Source organism: Dermacentor silvarum, chromosome 2, assembly GCF_013339745.2.
Source record: "Dermacentor silvarum isolate Dsil-2018 chromosome 2, BIME_Dsil_1.4, whole genome shotgun sequence".
In the NCBI taxonomy this organism is placed as follows: Eukaryota; Metazoa; Arthropoda; class Arachnida; order Ixodida; family Ixodidae; genus Dermacentor; species Dermacentor silvarum.
This window is the reverse complement of record NC_051155.1, coordinates 87,072,469-87,090,620: the sequence shown is the minus strand read 5'-3', so window position 1 is coordinate 87,090,620 and position 18,152 is coordinate 87,072,469. Positions and strand designations below refer to the sequence as shown.

At 46.5% G+C, this 18,152-nt stretch overlaps 1 protein-coding gene across 1 annotated transcript; it reads left to right on the top strand.

The window, feature by feature from the left end:
* The first annotated feature begins 783 nt into the window (after positions 1-783).
* Positions 784-17,835, top strand: LOC119441594 (serglycin-like). The gene is made up of 2 exons (XM_037706203.2): positions 784-939; positions 17,230-17,835. Exons 1-2 carry the CDS (start codon positions 928-930, stop codon positions 17,551-17,553), a joined length of 336 nt encoding a protein of 111 aa, XP_037562131.1. The 5' UTR covers positions 784-927; the 3' UTR covers positions 17,554-17,835.
* The last annotated feature ends 317 nt before the right edge of the window (positions 17,836-18,152 follow it).

The window sequence follows — 18,152 nt, the reverse complement described above, 5'->3', positions numbered from 1 at the left end:
GTCGACAAATATGTGGCTACGGCTTCAAAAATAGTAGCTCTTGCCTTTGCTTTTCTTTATGCGATGCAGCTTTTGCGTTCTAAGGCTATAAAACTAATTTACTTAACGAAGGATGGACGTGTGCTTTTATTAAATGTCTTTTTACTAAATAAAGTTGCTATACAGCCACGGAAGAAAAGAAGACAACACGGAGGAAACATCCGCCCAACGTAGGGAGCAGTTGATTGGACTGTTCAAAAAACGTCGTGCATGCGCCCCCACCACTTCCAAAAGCGTTGACGTCGCGCGAAAAGGCATTGGCATAAAGAAATTCGTTTATACAAATTATCACCCCTGCAAGCATCGTCGAGAAGATAATGGCGCGCAGAAAGAAAGCAGGCGATACTGGCGTGACGGCGCAATCCATCGCTGCTAAATTAGTTTCGGGTGCGTAGCGAGTGGGATTATCACCACGGTCACGCGTGGGCATGAGAAACAGCGCATGCGCTCGTGGTACTCAGATGTTATACAAATAGCTCTGGTTTAGCAACTGTTCACGGGGAGCAACCTTGGCAGTCGCATGATTCAGAATACCACGTATGCGCCAGGCCCTCCTCTCTCGTTAGATCTCGTCCGAGCGAGAGGGAACTAGGCGCACAGAGGGACAGCGCCGGCAGCTGCGATAGGTTAGGTTGGCTTAAGCGATGCGAGGGTCCGTCGTAGCTCTGTACCTACATGAAACGCTGGTTTGCCTGCTTTGGCTGTTTTATATAAAGTTTTTTTCGGCCTGTTTTGTTGTTCATACTGTTTTCTTTGTTTCAACGATGTCACTCGCTTCTCAGGTTGATATTCACGTATAAAAGCACCGAACATCCTTCTGCTGGTCGCAAACCTCTCTGTCTCCGTTATCATCGGTTCAGCGACGCAACCACCTGTAAGGGTTCCGCCATGAACGCAGTTGTGAGTATCAGGAGAGGCCGGGACAAATGCTGAACGTTGGCTGTTTAGCACGTCGATTGTTCTTCAGGACTTGGCCCCTGTCCCGATGCTGTCTCTACCGCTTTGTTTAACGAAGTGAACTAGAGAAATTAGAGGCTAACCGCATGTGTATAGACAGCTCATTGCAAACGCTTATTTAGACGGTCTGTAACAGGTCCCTTAAGGTTTTTGCTTTCTTTTTTATGACGTCTACAGACGTTTTGTAGCGAGCTTAATGCTTACTGTTACGCACTTTTGGTAGATATTGTAACGTAGATCGAAGACGAAGCCATGAAAAAACGACGCTGCTCTTTAATGGCGGGCCAGAAGAAGAGCGTGCAGCCTACGCACTTCGTCGTCTTTCATGGCGCCGACCTTTGCGCGCGCCGTCCCGCGGTGCGGGAGCCCCACATCATTGTGTCAATTGCCCCCCGTGCGAAAAGCGACCGTCTCGGTCGCGTCAAAAAGTTCTTTCAGCCCCGACAAGAAATGGAGCTTCTCAGGTCCATCTGGGCGTTCACGTACGCGCATGGTATGGTTTCATGCGTACTACATGAGAACTTCAGCGCGAGGACGACGACGGAGCGAACCAGGGTCGGAACTGCAGGGGACGACTGAGGACTAGAGGAACTGTAGGTTACGTCACTGAGGCGGCGTGTAACCTTGTAGGGACCGAAATACCGGCGGAGCAACTTTTCCGAGAGTCCACGGCGACGAATGGGCGTCCAGACCGACACGCAGTTGCGGTATTATAATGGACGTTGCGTCGACCCTGGTTGTATCGAAGGGTGTCGGTATGCTGTTGGCCCCGGATACGATGCCGAGCAAGCGGGCGGGATTCTTCGGCTCTTTGTACAAACTCTTCCACGTTTTCGCTGATCGGGCTATTATCAGCCACAGGTAGCATGGCGTCAAGTGTTGAGGTGACGTGCGCCCGTATAAAAGTTCGAACGGCGTAAACTGTGTAGTCTCCTGTATAGCAGTGTAATACGCAAATGTCACATAGGGTGCAATCTCGTCCCACATCTTGTGCTGTACGTCGACATACATGGAGAGCATAACAGCCAGCATTCTGTTCTGACGTTCCATTAATCCATTGGTTTGAGGGTGATAGGCTGTGCTCTTGCCGTGAGTGCTATGTGTCAGCTGGAGAACGTCCTGCATAAGTTAGGCTGTAAATGCTGTAGCGCGATCCGTGATGAGAACAAACGGTACAGCATGTCGTAGAACGATGTGGTGGACGAAGAACTTGGACACTTCATACGAGTTTGCTTGCGGAATAGCTTTGGTTTCGGCATACCCGGTCAAGTAGTCGGTATTGCGTGTCGGCTGTACTGGAGCTATTGTGTGGAGAGGGAGATACATTTATTTGTGGTAAAGGAGAGAGGCTAGCCTTAGCTAAACATCCTCTAGAGAATTGTGTGGAAGCTGTTGGAACAAATATGTGCTAATAGAAGCAGGCTCTTTAGGACTGTTTGTTACATAACGTATATGTTCTCTATAAATAAACGGTAAACTATATAGACAGGCAGAATACTCGCTTAGGGGTATTTAGGCAGACATGCGAGTAAAAAGACCTCTCTTGGGGCAAGGCACACCTCATCGAAACGTCACAGGGTGACGTCACCGGCGCACGTGCGTTGACCCTGGTTGGCAAAAAACAGCCGCCGCCAGCTTCCAGCGTGGTACAGTAGCGCATTAGTTGGTGTAGCTCGGCGCCACATGGACGCGTGCTTTATTTTTTTATTCTTATTTTTTTTTCCGTGTAATTCCACAACTCTTTTGCCAGCCAGACTAGCAGTAATGTGTTTAGGAGAACATCGGCGTGTGGTAAACTGCGTGATGAAGATGTGGCGACGCTGGCCTTTTTCACTTGCGAACGTGAACCACGTGGTTGTGGTCTGTGATGGATTGTGCAATGAAGAAAGTAGGCTTTTCCATAGAAGTGTCCCACGTACGTTGTGGTAAAGTGTGCGGCGAAATCAGCGACGTTAGAGGCTTGTATCTTTGCGTAGGGAAATGGACCACAGTGTGTGTGTGTGTGTGTGTGTGTGTGTGTGTGTGTGTGTGTGTGTGTGTGTGTGTGTGTGTGTGTGTGTGTGTGTGTGTGTGTGTGTGTGTGTGTGTGTGTGTGTGTGTGTGTGTGTGTGTGTGTGTGTGTGTGTGTGTGTGTGTGCGCGTGCGTGCGTGCGTGCGTGTGTGTGTGTGTGTGTGTGTGTGTGTGTGCGTGCGTGTGCGTGCGTGCGTGCGTGCGTGTGTGTGTGTGTGTGTGTGTGTGTGTGCGTGCGTGTGCGTGCGTGCGTGCGTGCGTGTGTGTGTGTGTGTGTGTGTGTGTGTGTGTGTGTGTGTGTGTGTGTGTGTGTGTGTGTGTGTGTGTGTGTGTGTGTGTGTGTGTTTTACGCGATGAGCAATACATCTCGATTACGAGACTGTGGAGGCGTGTTGCGTGTAACGTGACGTTGAAGCTTTTGCAAATGGTGGGTACGTATGCACGACGTTTTCTCCATACTCCAATCAACAGCTCCTTCGTTCGGTAGATGTTTCTTTCGCGTTCTCATCTCTTTTTCCGGGGCTGTATAGCAAACTTATTTTGTAAAAAGACACCTAATAAAAGCACACGTCCATCCTTTTTAAAGTAAATTAGTTTTATAGCTTTACAACGCGAATCTACATCCAATCCATGCCGTTGAGCGCACGCAAAATGCGGCCTCTGTTGAACCCCGGAACAGCTCACTGTCGCATCACCGAGCCTTTACGCTAGCCTGTAATGTTCCGCAAGTTATTGTGACCCTTGACGGTGTACTTTCGTCTGAGAAGAAATTCAGACGCTGCTTCCGACAAAAGTGAGATACAAGAGTCAGGTGAGTAAATATTCTTGAGTCGTGCTTGCATTGTTTTGTGGTTTTCGCTGCATGTATTGAATGACATGTGTACCTTTCTTTTTTTTAGGAAGAGCCACAAGAATTATTCATAACACCGGACGACAAAATTTGGAACATAGTGAATCGAGAACTGTCAAGGCACCGAGCACCTTTCAGTAGGGCACCTCCACGACAGAACAATAGCTTCATCAAAGTGGTCGCAGAGACGGTAACCCTTCCTGGTCAGGCGCCCCTGCATTGACGGTTCGACTCCGAGAAAGAAGCTGCTACAACGGTAAACGTGAGAAGCGACACTACCTTTTTTTACATGAACGGTATAAAAACCTTAAACATAAAGTAATCAAATCGAAGTGAGCATGTTATGCGGGCGATAAGCTTAGACAAAATGTTTGCCTTACTGTGTTGCGGCCGGGCTGAAATTCTCAAATTTCTAGAACGGCTTCAAAATGTCGGCGAAAGGCCTAGGCGTGTCGAAGGAACAGGCCGCAATTCTGTTGCAGTTCATCGAGCAGCATCCATACCTGGCGAGAGCTACTATATCGAGTTCTCGCCATGTAGGAGTGCTGCTCAAAAAAAACGAACTGTGGGAGGAGTTAGTGGCCCTTCTAAATGAACAGCGGTAAAGACGACAAGCCGCTGGCGCAATCACTGGGCCACCAGGTGTCGACCTCTGTATTAATTGTATCGATCAGTAAACAAGCATAAAGCTTACATGTAGTGCTGTGATGATCATTTCTTGTACAAATTTGCATGATATAACTGGCAATATCTAGGCACTTATGTGGCTAAAAGAAAAAGGTCAAGTTCAAGTAGCCATGTAAGACATCTTAATGAAATGGGATGGCAGAATTTTGATGGGCCAGAAATATATTTTCGGTGTCTCAATATAGAGTGACAATAGCATTATTACAGTAATTGCAAAGCATGCGAATGCGGACTAATGCAAAGACATACCACGGCCTTGTTGCTGAGCTTCTGTAAGTATATTAATTTAATTTTTTTTCCAAACAGCCCCATAAGGCACAGATGGCTTGGCAGCGGCAGCTGACCGAGGAAGTGCGCAGCCTGCGGAGCATACAGCAGCATTGCCTCGAGCAGGAGCGCCGGTCTCAGGGGAGGAATCAACGCTTCCTGCAGCTGTTTCTGGCTGCACTTGCTCATGGTGCAACCCAAGCCCCTCACTCATTTCAGCCCTCCGATTAAATTTAAAGAAGCATAGGCAAGGAATTTTTCGTAGCAATTTTTTATTGGCTTTAAAAGATTTGCTGATGTTGTAATGATCATATGAAGCCACACTATTGCTGGTTTGCAACAAATAATTGCTTATGTCATCCTTTAATGGAACCAGAAACAGATGAGCAGCTGCAGCATGATTTTGAGCTTCAATTGATACTGCAGAAATGGGCGTGTCCACACCATTAAAATTACCTGAACAAGTGCAGTAAGCTTGGTGTTTCGAGCATTCTGACTATGGCAGTGAAATTTCCAGACACCAGATTACTCTAATGTAAATGTGCGCACGAGGCCACACCACAATTGTTCTACAACTTCATCCTCTCTCATCAAATGGTGACAATCAGTTGTTGAGACGCGGGGGATTTTGGGCCTTAATATAACATCGAAAGCAACCTGCGAAGACACACACACACACATAAAAACGTGATGAAAATTCCTTGCGTATGCTCCTTTATTCCATTCATATATTTGTAAATATCAAAGTACGGCATTGTTCTTTTTTTTTTGCATGTAGAGGGCACGACGCCGCATCGCCAATGGAGCACTTACATTTGGTACTGTTCCAGGCTGCCCTGTTCCTTGGCCCCTCACGCGGTATTCACCTGCCCTCTACAAAACGCGGACCAACCCGTGGATTGTAAAGTCCCTATATAATAAAAGTACCGCCATCCTTTGATAAACGCCGCTTCTCTCTCTCCTGTATCTCCGATTGGACGATGATAGCACTCGCTTTTCACTTCTTTATATTTTCTTTTTTTCCGCCTCAGAGCCATGTTGGAAGTTCTCTGCGCAGCCCCAGTCGGCGGCGGCGGCGGCGGCGCGCGCCCGGTCTGAAAGCTTCAACGTGGACTTTCTAGGTGCGCCACCATCGACTTGGCTTTCGCAAGCAAAAAGTAAAGAAAAAAGCAAGCGCTTTAGGAGAGGAGGCGGTGGAGGAAAGAGTAGATATCGGTACTTTTCTTATATGGGGAATTTAGTAGATTGGACGCAACAGCCCCACCTACAGGACCATCCAGATGATAACCAGTTCTTCGGCTGGCAACCACGGTCATTCACCACCACTGATACTACTATCACTGCTGGCCATACGGAATATAAACTGCTGCCCGTGAACGCCCCTCTGGGGCACGACGCCGCATCGACAATGGGGCGCTTACCTTTCGTACTGTTCCAGGTCAGTTACCTTGATTATTGCACTTGCCTAAAAAGCAAGAATCGCTGCCTGTTCTTGGCCCCAGAGAGTGGTTATTTGGCATAGAAATATGTGAAGGAATTGCACGACGTTGTTTGAGAAGCCTACAGCTAATTCTTTCCCGAGACGTGGAAAGTAACCCCCGGACCCAATCCTAACGACGTACTGACTACGGTGCTGGAATCTGTACAAAGGATCGAATCCGGCCAAGATGGAATTCGAAGGCATTTGAGAGAGTTGAAGCTGCGGCAGGCGTCAGTAGATATTGAACTGAAACAATTGTCTTCTAGGCTCCGCGCCGTTGAAGTCGACGTTTCAGACTTAAAAAATAACCCCGCTAAGTCGTCAGCTGTTTCTCCTGGGGCGGTTTCCATCGTCATCTCTCAACGCAAAACAACTGAATCGCGTTGTAATGATGCAGAAAACCGGCTTCGACGCAGTAACTTGCTGTTTTTCGGCATTCCCGACGATATTTCTGAGACGTGGTCAAGTGCTGAAAAGTCATTCACCTGTGCAAGGATAATTTGAACATAATGATTGATTCATCTAAAATAGAACGGGCACATCGCATTGGTAAATACGACTCGGGAAAATGCAGGCCAGTGATGGTGAAATTCACGTTCCTTAAAGATAAACAACAGAATAATTGGAAACATTCCCAAGCTCAAAGGAACCAACTTTGTGGTTCGCGAAGATTTTTCATTGCAGACACGACTGGCTAGGAAGAAGTTGCTGGAATTTGCTAAACCAAAGAAGGTTCCGTTCAAGCTTAATGTTGATAAGCTAAGAATAAATGACAGCGTTTACGTATACGACGCCGCTAACGACGTCTTAACACTAGTTTCAGCATAGGAAATGTGTAGCTCGGCGACACGTGTCATCAAAAACAAATGTTTGCCTTATCGTAATAACACTAAACACTGCCAGCTATCTTTATGCTTCACTAACATACGCAGCATCCTTCCTAAACGCATCGATCTTTGTTCGTATCTGGACAACTGTGAATGTGACATTTTAGTACTTAGCGAGACGTGGCTGCACCAAGAGATTAGAAACGACGAAGTCCTGCCAGATTTCAATAACTTCACTATCTACCGAAATGATAGGAACGACAAAATGGGAGGTGGGGCGCTGATTGCAGTAAAACAGCATATAACGTCCTTTCCCATTATTCTTCCCAGCCAATTAGAGATTTTGTGGGTTTGCATCACTTCGCCATCTACTAAACATATTTTAGGAGTCTGTTACAGACCACCAGACAGTCCCCAATCTTTCGTCTCCGATTTGCATGATAACATCGCTGAAATTAAAGTTAAATTTCCAAAATCAAGTATTTGCCTACTTGGTGACTTCAATTATCCCGAAATTGATTGGCCTAGCTTAAGTTCACGAACGCGTGACGGCACTAATTCTATTCAATTAACTCTCGATTTCTCATTGGTCCAACTAGTTAATCAGCCTACCCGAGGCAACAACACACTCGACCTCGTCCTCACGTCATTCCCTGACAGTTTTAGCGCTATTTCTTGCTCTTAGGGATTTAGTGATCATATACTGCTGAATTTCATGATTTACATTTCTTCATGCACACGTGCCTTAACACCTAAACGTATTTTTGATTATAACCGTGCTGACCACAATGCTATTAATCTCGGCTTGCAAAGTTTTTGTGACACATACCTTCCGACGTTTTTTCAGCGTTCTGTCAATGACAACTGGCTTTTGTTCAAACATAGTTTACTGGAATTAACCCACTCTCATAAACCATTACGCTCCTTTCGCATGAACACATCTAAACCACGGTTTAATCGGATGTTGCGTGCACTAAAAAACAAGAAAAGGCGACTTTTCAAAGCAGCTAAGCGCCTGGGCATACCGGCTTCATGGCAGAAACATGCAATCGCCGATAAAGAATATTGCAGTGCCATCCGTAAAGCCAAGTTTAAATATTATTCCCACGACTTTCAAACGCTTATGACGCACAACCCCCAAAAATTCTGGAAAACGATGTCACCCGCTAACACTCCGGCTCTTATTTCCTTGTTAAATGATACTGGTGCTCCAATTAATAAAGAAGAATGTCCTACTGTATTCAATAACTATTTTGCTTCAGTGTTCACGCAGGAAGACCATTCCAATATTCCACCATTAGCTGATGTAGACTACCAATATATGAGCCCCATAGAAATTAGTGTCGCCGGCATTGCATCATTGATAAACAGTCTCAAGATATCAACTTCCGCCGGTGTTGATGATATTAATACAAAAATACTCAAAAACACTGTCATACATTCAAGCAATATTCTCTTTTACATGTTTCGTCAGTCCCTAACAACTGGAGAAATTTCAAATGACTGGAAAACTGGCAAGATTATCCACATTTTCAAATCGGGAGATAAAACAAACGTGCGTAATTATCGCCCCATTTCATTGACATCAGTTTCCTGCAAGATGCTCGAACACATAATCGTGTCAGGCGTTGCGCAGCATCTCGACAGTAATAATTTCTTTTTTACTAACCAGCATGGGTTCAGGAAAGGCTTCGCGTGTGACACTCAACTGCTAGAATTTACTAACGAACTGCTACACAATATGGATGAGAACCTTTCGAACAGACTGCATATTCTTAGACTTCTCAAAAGCATTTGGACCGTGTCGCGCATTCACGCTTAATATCTAAAATCACTTCCCTTAACGTAGACTCATCAACAACCTCATGGATAAGAACTTCCTGTTCATCTCGCAAACAATTCACAGTTGTTAACGATCACTCATCTCAAATTAGCGAGGTACTATCTGGTGTACCTCAAGGTAGCGTCCTGGGCCCGTTGCTGTTCCTCATTTACATTTATGACTTGCCCTCTAACGTTACATCAACCATTCGTTTGTTCGCAGATGACCGCATTATGTATCACAAAATTCGTTCATCTTCAGATCACCTAGCACTTCGAAGTGACCTCGATCACATAACCGCTTGGTGCACATCATGGCAAATGTCACTTAACACCGAAAAATGCAAGCTCATGACATTCAGCCGGAAAAAATCAATCTCTTCTTCCAATTACTTACTGAATAATACCTTAGTGTCCCGTACGCTTTCATATAAATACCTAGGCGTTCATTTCACGAGTAACCTCTGCTGGTCCACCCACATACAGAAAGTAACAGCCAAAGCATTGCGCAGATTAGGATATCTAAAACGTAATCTCCATGGAACTCCTGTACTACGCGTAAGCCCGCCTATCAAACATTTGTTCGTCCGCAACTCGAGTACGCATCACCCATTTGGTCACCTCATCAGGCTTATTTAATTTATTCCCTCGAATTGGTTCCAAATCGTGCCACACGTTTCATTTCCAGGAACTACAACCGATGATCTGATGCATAACAAGCATTAAATCATCGCTCCCACTTTCTACATTGGAATCAAGGAGAATAATCGCCCTAATCTGTCTATTCCACAAGATAGTCCATAGCATCGATCATTCAACGCTGCCTCTTGCACAACCTTACCGCATCTTCACGTCGTTTAAACAACCCTCTAAGCTTCCAACGCATTTCTGGTAGAACCGTTGCATTTAATTCATCGGCTTTGCCGCAGGCTATCGTACACTGGAATGGTCTTCCTGAGCACATCGTGGAGATCCGTGATCCAACTAGTTTTAGGGCCGAAGTAACGCCCATTTTTTTCTAAATACTAACACATTATTAGGTATTGTATAATGTTGTGTTTACTTCTCAGTGATGGGTACTAACAGTCAATAAGCATTGTTTTGCATAGTCATATTACTCATGCTCCTGACATTACCCCTATCTATGTAATCCTCCCCCCCTCACACCATGCTCCGATGCTGGAGCCTGTGAGGCAACGTGAATAAATAGACAGCATGTTCATTTCACATGTGATGATGTGCCTATGCATCTGGCTGTGATAAATATGGTTCTGTTGATGCGTGATGATTTATGCACCTGTACATTCTTTACTGGTACAGATTAAACTGGGTGCCATTTCTGTGTAACTATGGATTGCACAATAGTTTTCTGAAACAATGCCTGCCGTTACTTGTGATAGTTTCGATGCAAGTGCAAGGGGATGTGATATTTATGCAAGGTGATGTGATATATGTTGCACATGTCTCTACTACTGCAGCCTGACGATTTTCACGGCTCTTTGATGTAGAGGCTATAGCATGTGATGTGTACATAAACACGTTTTACCTAAAAAAGGGCTGTAGGTTGAATAATAAAGAAAGCTGCAGTTTTGTTTAACGCTTTTATTTACATGCCACTGCTACATTTGCAGTGCTAGCTTGCACTGTAAAAATATTACGGTGTAACATTTCAGTTATTGACTCTACTATTTACAAGTGAGGGCGCTTTGCTCAAATCTATCAACTGCTCATGCGTGAACACACTTCACGGGAGCAACAGCATTTGACATGTTCGATGACCAGTTGACAGCATTTTTGTCACTCGGAGGAAACTTTGTGGTTGTTGCGAGAGAAAATGGCGGAGGACCTACAGGATGTGCGTGTAAGAGCACGTTCTATAAGGCGGAAGGTGTGATGTACACTGTGCATTTTGGCTCTTGGGGGCTTCTCTGCCCGAGTAGAAAGCGACGAGACGTACGCTAATGTCCTTCATTGCATAAGGGGAGCGGAGAACTCAGGGATACCAGTAAGAAAGAAATGCTACAAAACGAAACTGCACGCTACATCCATGGAACACAGGGCATCTACATGACGGCAACAACAGCAAGCAAATCAAGTCAAACACACTTTTAAAAGCCACCTAATTTTAGTTTGCTTTGAATCTTATATGTCACCACTAAATATTCTGTTTTACTGATTATAAATGTAAGTCTGCATAACCCTCGACTACACAACTTTTACTTTGCTCTACAAATCGTGAATGCTTTGCATTACGTAGACATCAAGTACAATTCAGTATGGAAAATGTTGTGTCAGCAATTTCACAGCATTAAATGCACAATGCAATTATTTCGTATCTGTTAGACCACCACATCTTGCTGACGACTACAACAGCGTGTATGCACCTAGCGATGCTCACACTGCTGTTGACGTCGCCAATGCAGCCACACAGTCCTCAAGTAATGCATGTGCTGCGCACGGGTTGTGTCGAACATGCCAGATTACACTGTCTCGGACAACCCGCCCTCTCCGAAAATTCAATCGAGACCCCCTGTTTCCGGCCAGATCGTGTGGTATGGGGTCGCCGTTACTGTCAAGCTCGCTACTACTACTGCTGCTGCTGTGCTCATCAATTTCATCATCGTCTACTACGTTGCCCTCAAACAGCCGAAGGCTGTGCCACGCAGCACATGCCGCGACAATGTTGGCCGCACGTACGTTCCGGCTCGTATAGGAGGGTGCGGTACCGCTGCAGACAGCGGAGACGGCTCATCAAGAGCCCAATACACCTCTAAACGCATGGCGGCATGTGCTGTGGTGTACTTCCCTCGGCTGTTTGCGTAGGAGGATGGCAGGGAACCGGAGTTAGGAGCCACGGCTCCAAGGGGTAGCCGCTGTCACCTGCATGAAGATGTAAATGGTGCACTGAGTACTCCTCTGACGAGAGGCAAGTTGGCCACTGAGGAAAGTTACAGCATCATTCAACAAAGGTAGAGATCAGCCGTTGCAGACCTTACACTGTCGTGAGTCCCAAGTAAAAGCACGGGTTGGGTATGTCCGCCCCGACACAAACTGTTAACCCAATTACAAGTTTACTACTCGGTGCCTGCCAGAAGCTGAAGAAATCAACTTATTGGTGCTGCCAATGACACAGTAGTAGCACTAATACGTGTTGCTTTCTTCTGCTCCTGGCAGGTACTTGGTAGCATGCTTATAACTTATTAACACTTTTAAAATTGTGAGTGCTAGCACTAATTGGTTGGATTTTTTCTACTTTAGGCAGGGACTTACTCGTGTACTTGTCATTTATTTAAACGTTTGTGTTGGGGCGGACACGGCGTTCTATGCGCTTATGAAGCGTGATTGCGACAAAAAAATGATTTATCCCACCGAGGAGGTATTCACCGGGATTCGCGATGCGCCCCGCTTGGAACCGCCGGCGCAGCCATGTCGTCCACCAGACGAATGAGTCGTGATCCGAAACCGTTCGCATGGGTTCCACGGTCGGGATCCTCATGTCCGCGTCGCAGATCTGAGGAAAATGTGAGCGGAGAAATTCCGCTTTTACAAGTGCAACACAACTGTCAAAAGAATGAGCAGCACTAGAGAACATGACGCATACTTACGAACATGCTGTTTTACGGCCGTAGTAGCCCTATCGACACATGAACGCAGTCTTGCACTCACCCTTGGGTGCGATAATGGCAATCAATCTACCGTCCATGCATCCGATCACGTCGGGAGTAGCTCCGCGCCGAAGGAAACGCCTCCTTAGCGGCTGCCTTTTCTTCGGACGTCTTCGGAAAATGGACACACTTGTTGCGGGCGCCTGCCTTTACGACAGCCTCGCTCCCGGTGGACTGCGACATAGATAGATTGATAAACTTTATTAGAAAGATAGTTTTCTCTTGCCCCGAAGGGGCATCGCTAATGGTCGGGGCCCCTAGTCCAGGGCTCCGCAGGCTCTTGCCATCTTCTCTGCTCTCTGGATCAGCTTGAGCTGGTCGTCGAGGGCCGTCGACTGCGACCCGATCTTCTCCTCGCTCCCTACGGACGCTTGCTCCTGGTGGCAAAGAAGCTCAGCGCACACAACACTTTCCGCTCCACCGACAGTCCCGTCGCTCGCTTTGCTTCTAGTTACTCTGCCAATTCCTCGCACAACAACCTCACCGTTTCCTTCGAGAGGCGAAAATACCATCGAAAATGAAACGCGTTGTCCGGCTCTCCTTGTCCACATGGGCGACGGAGAAGAACCACCGCGGCGGGCATCCATTTTTTACGCGTTCGGAAACCACCCTGCCTCCGGCGGTGCTAAAAAATGATGCCTTATGCTCCGCATAATGAGTAGCGTCAACGTCATTTTGACGTAGCGGGTTTTGGTTGGTTCCTGACGTCCGGTGATTGACACAAAAATAGACGCGGCCCGGTCATTTACGACGAATTGCAGCTGGGTGGTGACGTCAAAAGGCATAAACAAAGTTATATAATTCCTACAAAATCGCACCCCAGGCGCCGATAGAACTTCAGGACCCGTAATTATTGAATAGGAGAGAGTGAATGAGCCGCGATGATTAGTGAGCGCATGTATTTCGGGGCCATCGGCGCTGTTTGCAGAAAAAAATATGAAAAGAAAAAAAAACCTTTGTTTGAGCATAATTTATCGACTGAGAGGTGTGACTACAAATGAGCTCCTACGATGTTTTGACCACTGCCGAAGCTGCGTGTACACATTTAACCACGGGGAATACCCAAAAGGTTATTACTGAAATTATTGCGATTTAACGCAGGTCTCGCGGGTCCTAATTAAAACTGAACTTTCTTGGTTTTTTTTCGTCATTGGTATATTCAGCTTTACGGCACGGACTTCATGCTGTGATGATGCGCATAAATATGCAAAAGTTGGGTCTTGTAAGGTTGAGAGCAGCAAAGGAGGCAGCAGACACAGCGAAGTTACCGCGCAACGGATTATGTACTTATGTAAGCTTTTGCTTTGTACATTCACACGACCGAGACTAATAATGAAAATAAATTATGGTGTTTAACATCCTTAAGCTGCACAGCGGCTTATGGGGGACTGTGTAACGAAAGGCTTTGGAATAATCTTGTCCACCTAGGGTGTCATACCCTAGGTGGGCAACCCAAAGCAGGGTAATAAGTTTGTATTTATTTCTCCCTCACCTGACTTTAGGCGCCACTATTTGGTACGACTCCACTTAGCCGCCGTGTAGTTGTAAATGAAGTTCATCTTGTGTATCGTTTAAAGCTCCAGTGTAAATGGGGCGCAAATCAGTGCATTCACGACAATGCTATACAAATTTGTGTGCGAGGATCAGTCGTTTAAGCGAAGCATCAATCTGTCACCGCGAAATGTGCATCATCTGGGATAAAATGTTCGTTTTCGAGGTGTAATACATTTTTGTGGATGTTTCAACTACGGAAGAGGTGCACATTTAGGAAATAACCGCACGCTGACTTACGTGAACCATGCACTCGGCAACAACACTACGTTGTTGTACCGCTAAAGCGGGGACGATTATACTTCCTAAGCACAGGGCGTAAATGCTGTCACTTCAAAAAATAGCAATATGCTGGAGTTACTCTCCCGGCAGTTAATATCCAAGGAGCGCTCTTATGCAGAGAGGACAGGTAGCATGAACGTCTTTTGCCGACCAGCGCCCGCTTAGGAGCCGTGGCAGACGGGAGCGGCCCCGGCAGTGACGTCACGCTGTTTGCAAACAGAGAGACGTCTATTAGTTTTGACAGAGCACAGCTGCCTGCGGACAGCAGCAGTTGGATTCCGCATGGCATTGCTTATGAATCGTCACTCTACTGAATTGTTGTGAATTGTCGAAGTGAGAGGAACCGGAAGCTTTTTTTTTTTCTAAAGAACGACCCATGGAAGCATTACGCGCTTCAAATTGTTTTTTTTTTCTTTTTAAGGACTACTCTTATGATCCGTTAAAGAAAGGTGAAAAGAGCGGACACTAAAGCACTAGCACTAAAGTGTTATGAAGGCTTTAGTACAACCGGTGTCCTAGTTGCACGAATTCATGTGCACGGTCTAAAGTTAACTAGTTAATTTCACTCTTTTACTTAAACGGACAGACAACCGCTGAGACCATGAATCGAGATTACCCCGCTAATGAAAAGATTGTCTATCGTACTGGTTAAAACGAGCTATGTATTTCTCATTAAACGTGAATTTATATATTTAATTCTTCACTAAACGTCGCGAAAAATGACTTTTGGCGCCCCACGCTGCCAAAACACGAAGATGCGTAAGAGATCTACCACGTGACCGTCTGCTCCTGTACGCGGTTCCTGGGCTTTTTATTAGTATTGAAAGTCAGTACACCTACACTTTTTATCTGCTTTAACTATTTTCCAACTTACAATGAGCGGATAGGCCTTCATTTGTAGTGAGTAAAAAAGTGGCGCTGCCTTCGCCTTCGTTTTCGATGAGTTGGCTTGGCTCGTCTATCGACAGAATAGGGACGACGGGGGCCAGCCAACCGTGGCCTAGGCGTGCACTTGGGAAAAACGCGGTACAAATATAAGAAAGATCTACGCAGACGCAGATTTATTGTACCAGCTTTTTATTTTCAAGTGGTTGACAAGGTGAAAATGCAGGTGGTAAACCACAGTTGCACTCACTCCTGCGAAAGTAGAACCAAGGTAGATATACCTGGTAGCGACGCTTCCATAGAAGCCCATACGTTCAAAACATGGCGGTTCGGCGGTTCATGGGGCTTAGCGCCATCTGTGTGAGGAGGAACACTTCCGGCGGAAGAAAAAATACTGTGACGTCATATCCGTTAAAAACAGAAGTCACGTCATTTTGTTCTCAAAGGCGCGAAATTTGTTTTCGAAGGCCTGCCACTACAGCTGTATATTCAAATGGCCGCCATACGACTTGATGGGCGTTACGAGCTTTCAGTGCGGAAAGCGATGCAGGAAAAGGTCAGCCGTACGGGTGTCGAAATCGCATCCCTGCACAGAACATACTTTCTTTGGAGGCCGACGAACGCTTTGGGCGTAGAGTGCTCGTCCTTTCGTCGGACGCCAAGCCCGTCGGCCAGCGCTGTCGCACGAAAACAACTAAATTAAACAATTATCTGGTGGTCGCAACTTGCTTCTTTTGACTGAATAGGTTAAGAAACAATGAGACTACACGCGTCACCAAATTTAGACAAACGTCGGCAAGCAAAACAACACAACATGTGAGGGGGGGCGTATTGTAACAGGTTAACTTTACGAGCGCGCCTTTCTGCACAGTTCAAGAGCTGCATGCATTGCAAGTGATAGCGGCTTCAACGCCCGCCGCTATCGGTGGGTGCTCTTACGGTGCGCACTGAAAAAAGGTATTTATTGATAATGATCAAGTAAAGCAGAATTGTCTCTTCTGTTCTCGCCATGCGTATATAAAATTGATTAGAAATTTTATTTTCGTCGAATGAATCTAACTGTGTCTCTCTTTATATATAAAACAATTTTTTCTTTCCCAATGTTTGTTCCCTCCAAACATAGTGGCGCTTCAATCGCTGCTCCCATAACCACCCTTGCTGATGTCGGTGACAATTCGTTCTGAACCACTTTTCGCCCGAAGCTTCGCGACCTATGTGAATCGACCTTGGTAGAACGATGGGCGCCTTTCACAATGTGCGAGGCGGGCTCTCGGCATCGCTCTCACTTCTCAGCGTTGCTGGAGGAGGGGCTGTTACTTTTTTAGAGTCTGCTCAGATCGAAACATTCTGCTTACAAAATATCCACGTACTTTTTGAAGTAACCGCTGCAGGTGTAAACACTACCGAGGGGGAGCTTATAGCTGCGCCGTAAAAAAACAAGGTCATTATAAATTGGTTCTCAGTCCCTTTAAAAGTACGCTGACAGGCTGGTTAATTAATTCCAATCTACTAAAGTAAGGCAAAGAAATGTCCTTAAAACCATCCTTTCTGGAGCCGCTCGCAGTACACGCACTTGAAACCTCTTCATTCAATTACAGAGGTTTAAGTGGTTATCTAGTTTATACGGCACACTTGAGCAATTTATCCTTTATGCATGACATTTTGTTCATTACGGACCACACGCCATTTTGGGGGTCTGTGAACACCACTCTGAGCAATTTCAGTTTTTCTTCCTGTTTTGAACTCTTCGTTCCATTTCTTCCAGCACTAGGCAAGAAGGCAAATGCATTCTTTCCTTACCTTTATGCTCACTGGCTTATCTAAAACTGATTTTCAGCCAATATTTCAAGCATATAGTCGCGTAACTGTGTTACGTGTAATCAACTCCTGTGAACACTCTACCGCAGCTCTCCATCGTCCTTCTCGGTTTCGTCTCTGCCGCCACCGCCGGCGTAATCATTGGTGACGATGGCGACGACGGCGCTGGACACGGCACTGGCGACGGCCGTGCCTTCAGTGCCGGTTATGGCAGAGGCTCCGGTGCTGATTACGTGGCCGGTTATAGCGCCAGCTCTGGCCCAGGCTCTGGTTCTGGCTCCGTGTCTGGCTACCGCTCGGGTGAGGGCTCTGGCTCCGGCTCCGGCTCTGGCTCCGGCTCTGGCTCCGGCTCCGGCTCTGGCTCCGGTTCTGGCTCCGGTTCTGGCTCCGGCTCTGGATCTGGCTCTGGCTAGGGCTCTGGCTCAGGCTATAGCTCTGGCTCCGGCTAGGGCTCTGGCTTCGGCGCTGGCTACGCTCCTGCCGGCGCTGGTCTAGCCGTCACTGCGGTGGCTAGATGGGCAGGTGTGCCGACCGGCGTAGTTCACTGCTTCTCCGCATCATGACAGCAGGTGTGGCGCAGCGGTCGGAGGGCTGTCGCGAAGCGCGCTTTGTCTGCTACTGGTGCGCGCCATGACGATTTCAAGTTCTTTGCTTTTTCTAACTAAAACATAAAATAAAGTGGGACATTTACGGCGAAAGAGTATAAACGTCTGATGTTTCTTGTTGTAATCATCATGATCAGCCTATGTTTGAGTCCACTGCAGGACGAAGGCCTCGCCCTGCGATTTCCACTTACCCATGTCCTGCGCTAGCTGACTCATATTTCCACCTGCAACTTTTCTCATTTCGTCATCCCACCTAGTTTTGTGCCGTCCTCGACTGATCCCCCCGCTATCTACCCTCCACAATGCATGGCCTGCCCTGCTCCATTTCTTTCTTTAATGTCAACTAGAATATCCGCTATGCCCGTTTACTCTCTGAACCACACTGCTCTCTTCCTGTCTCTTTACGT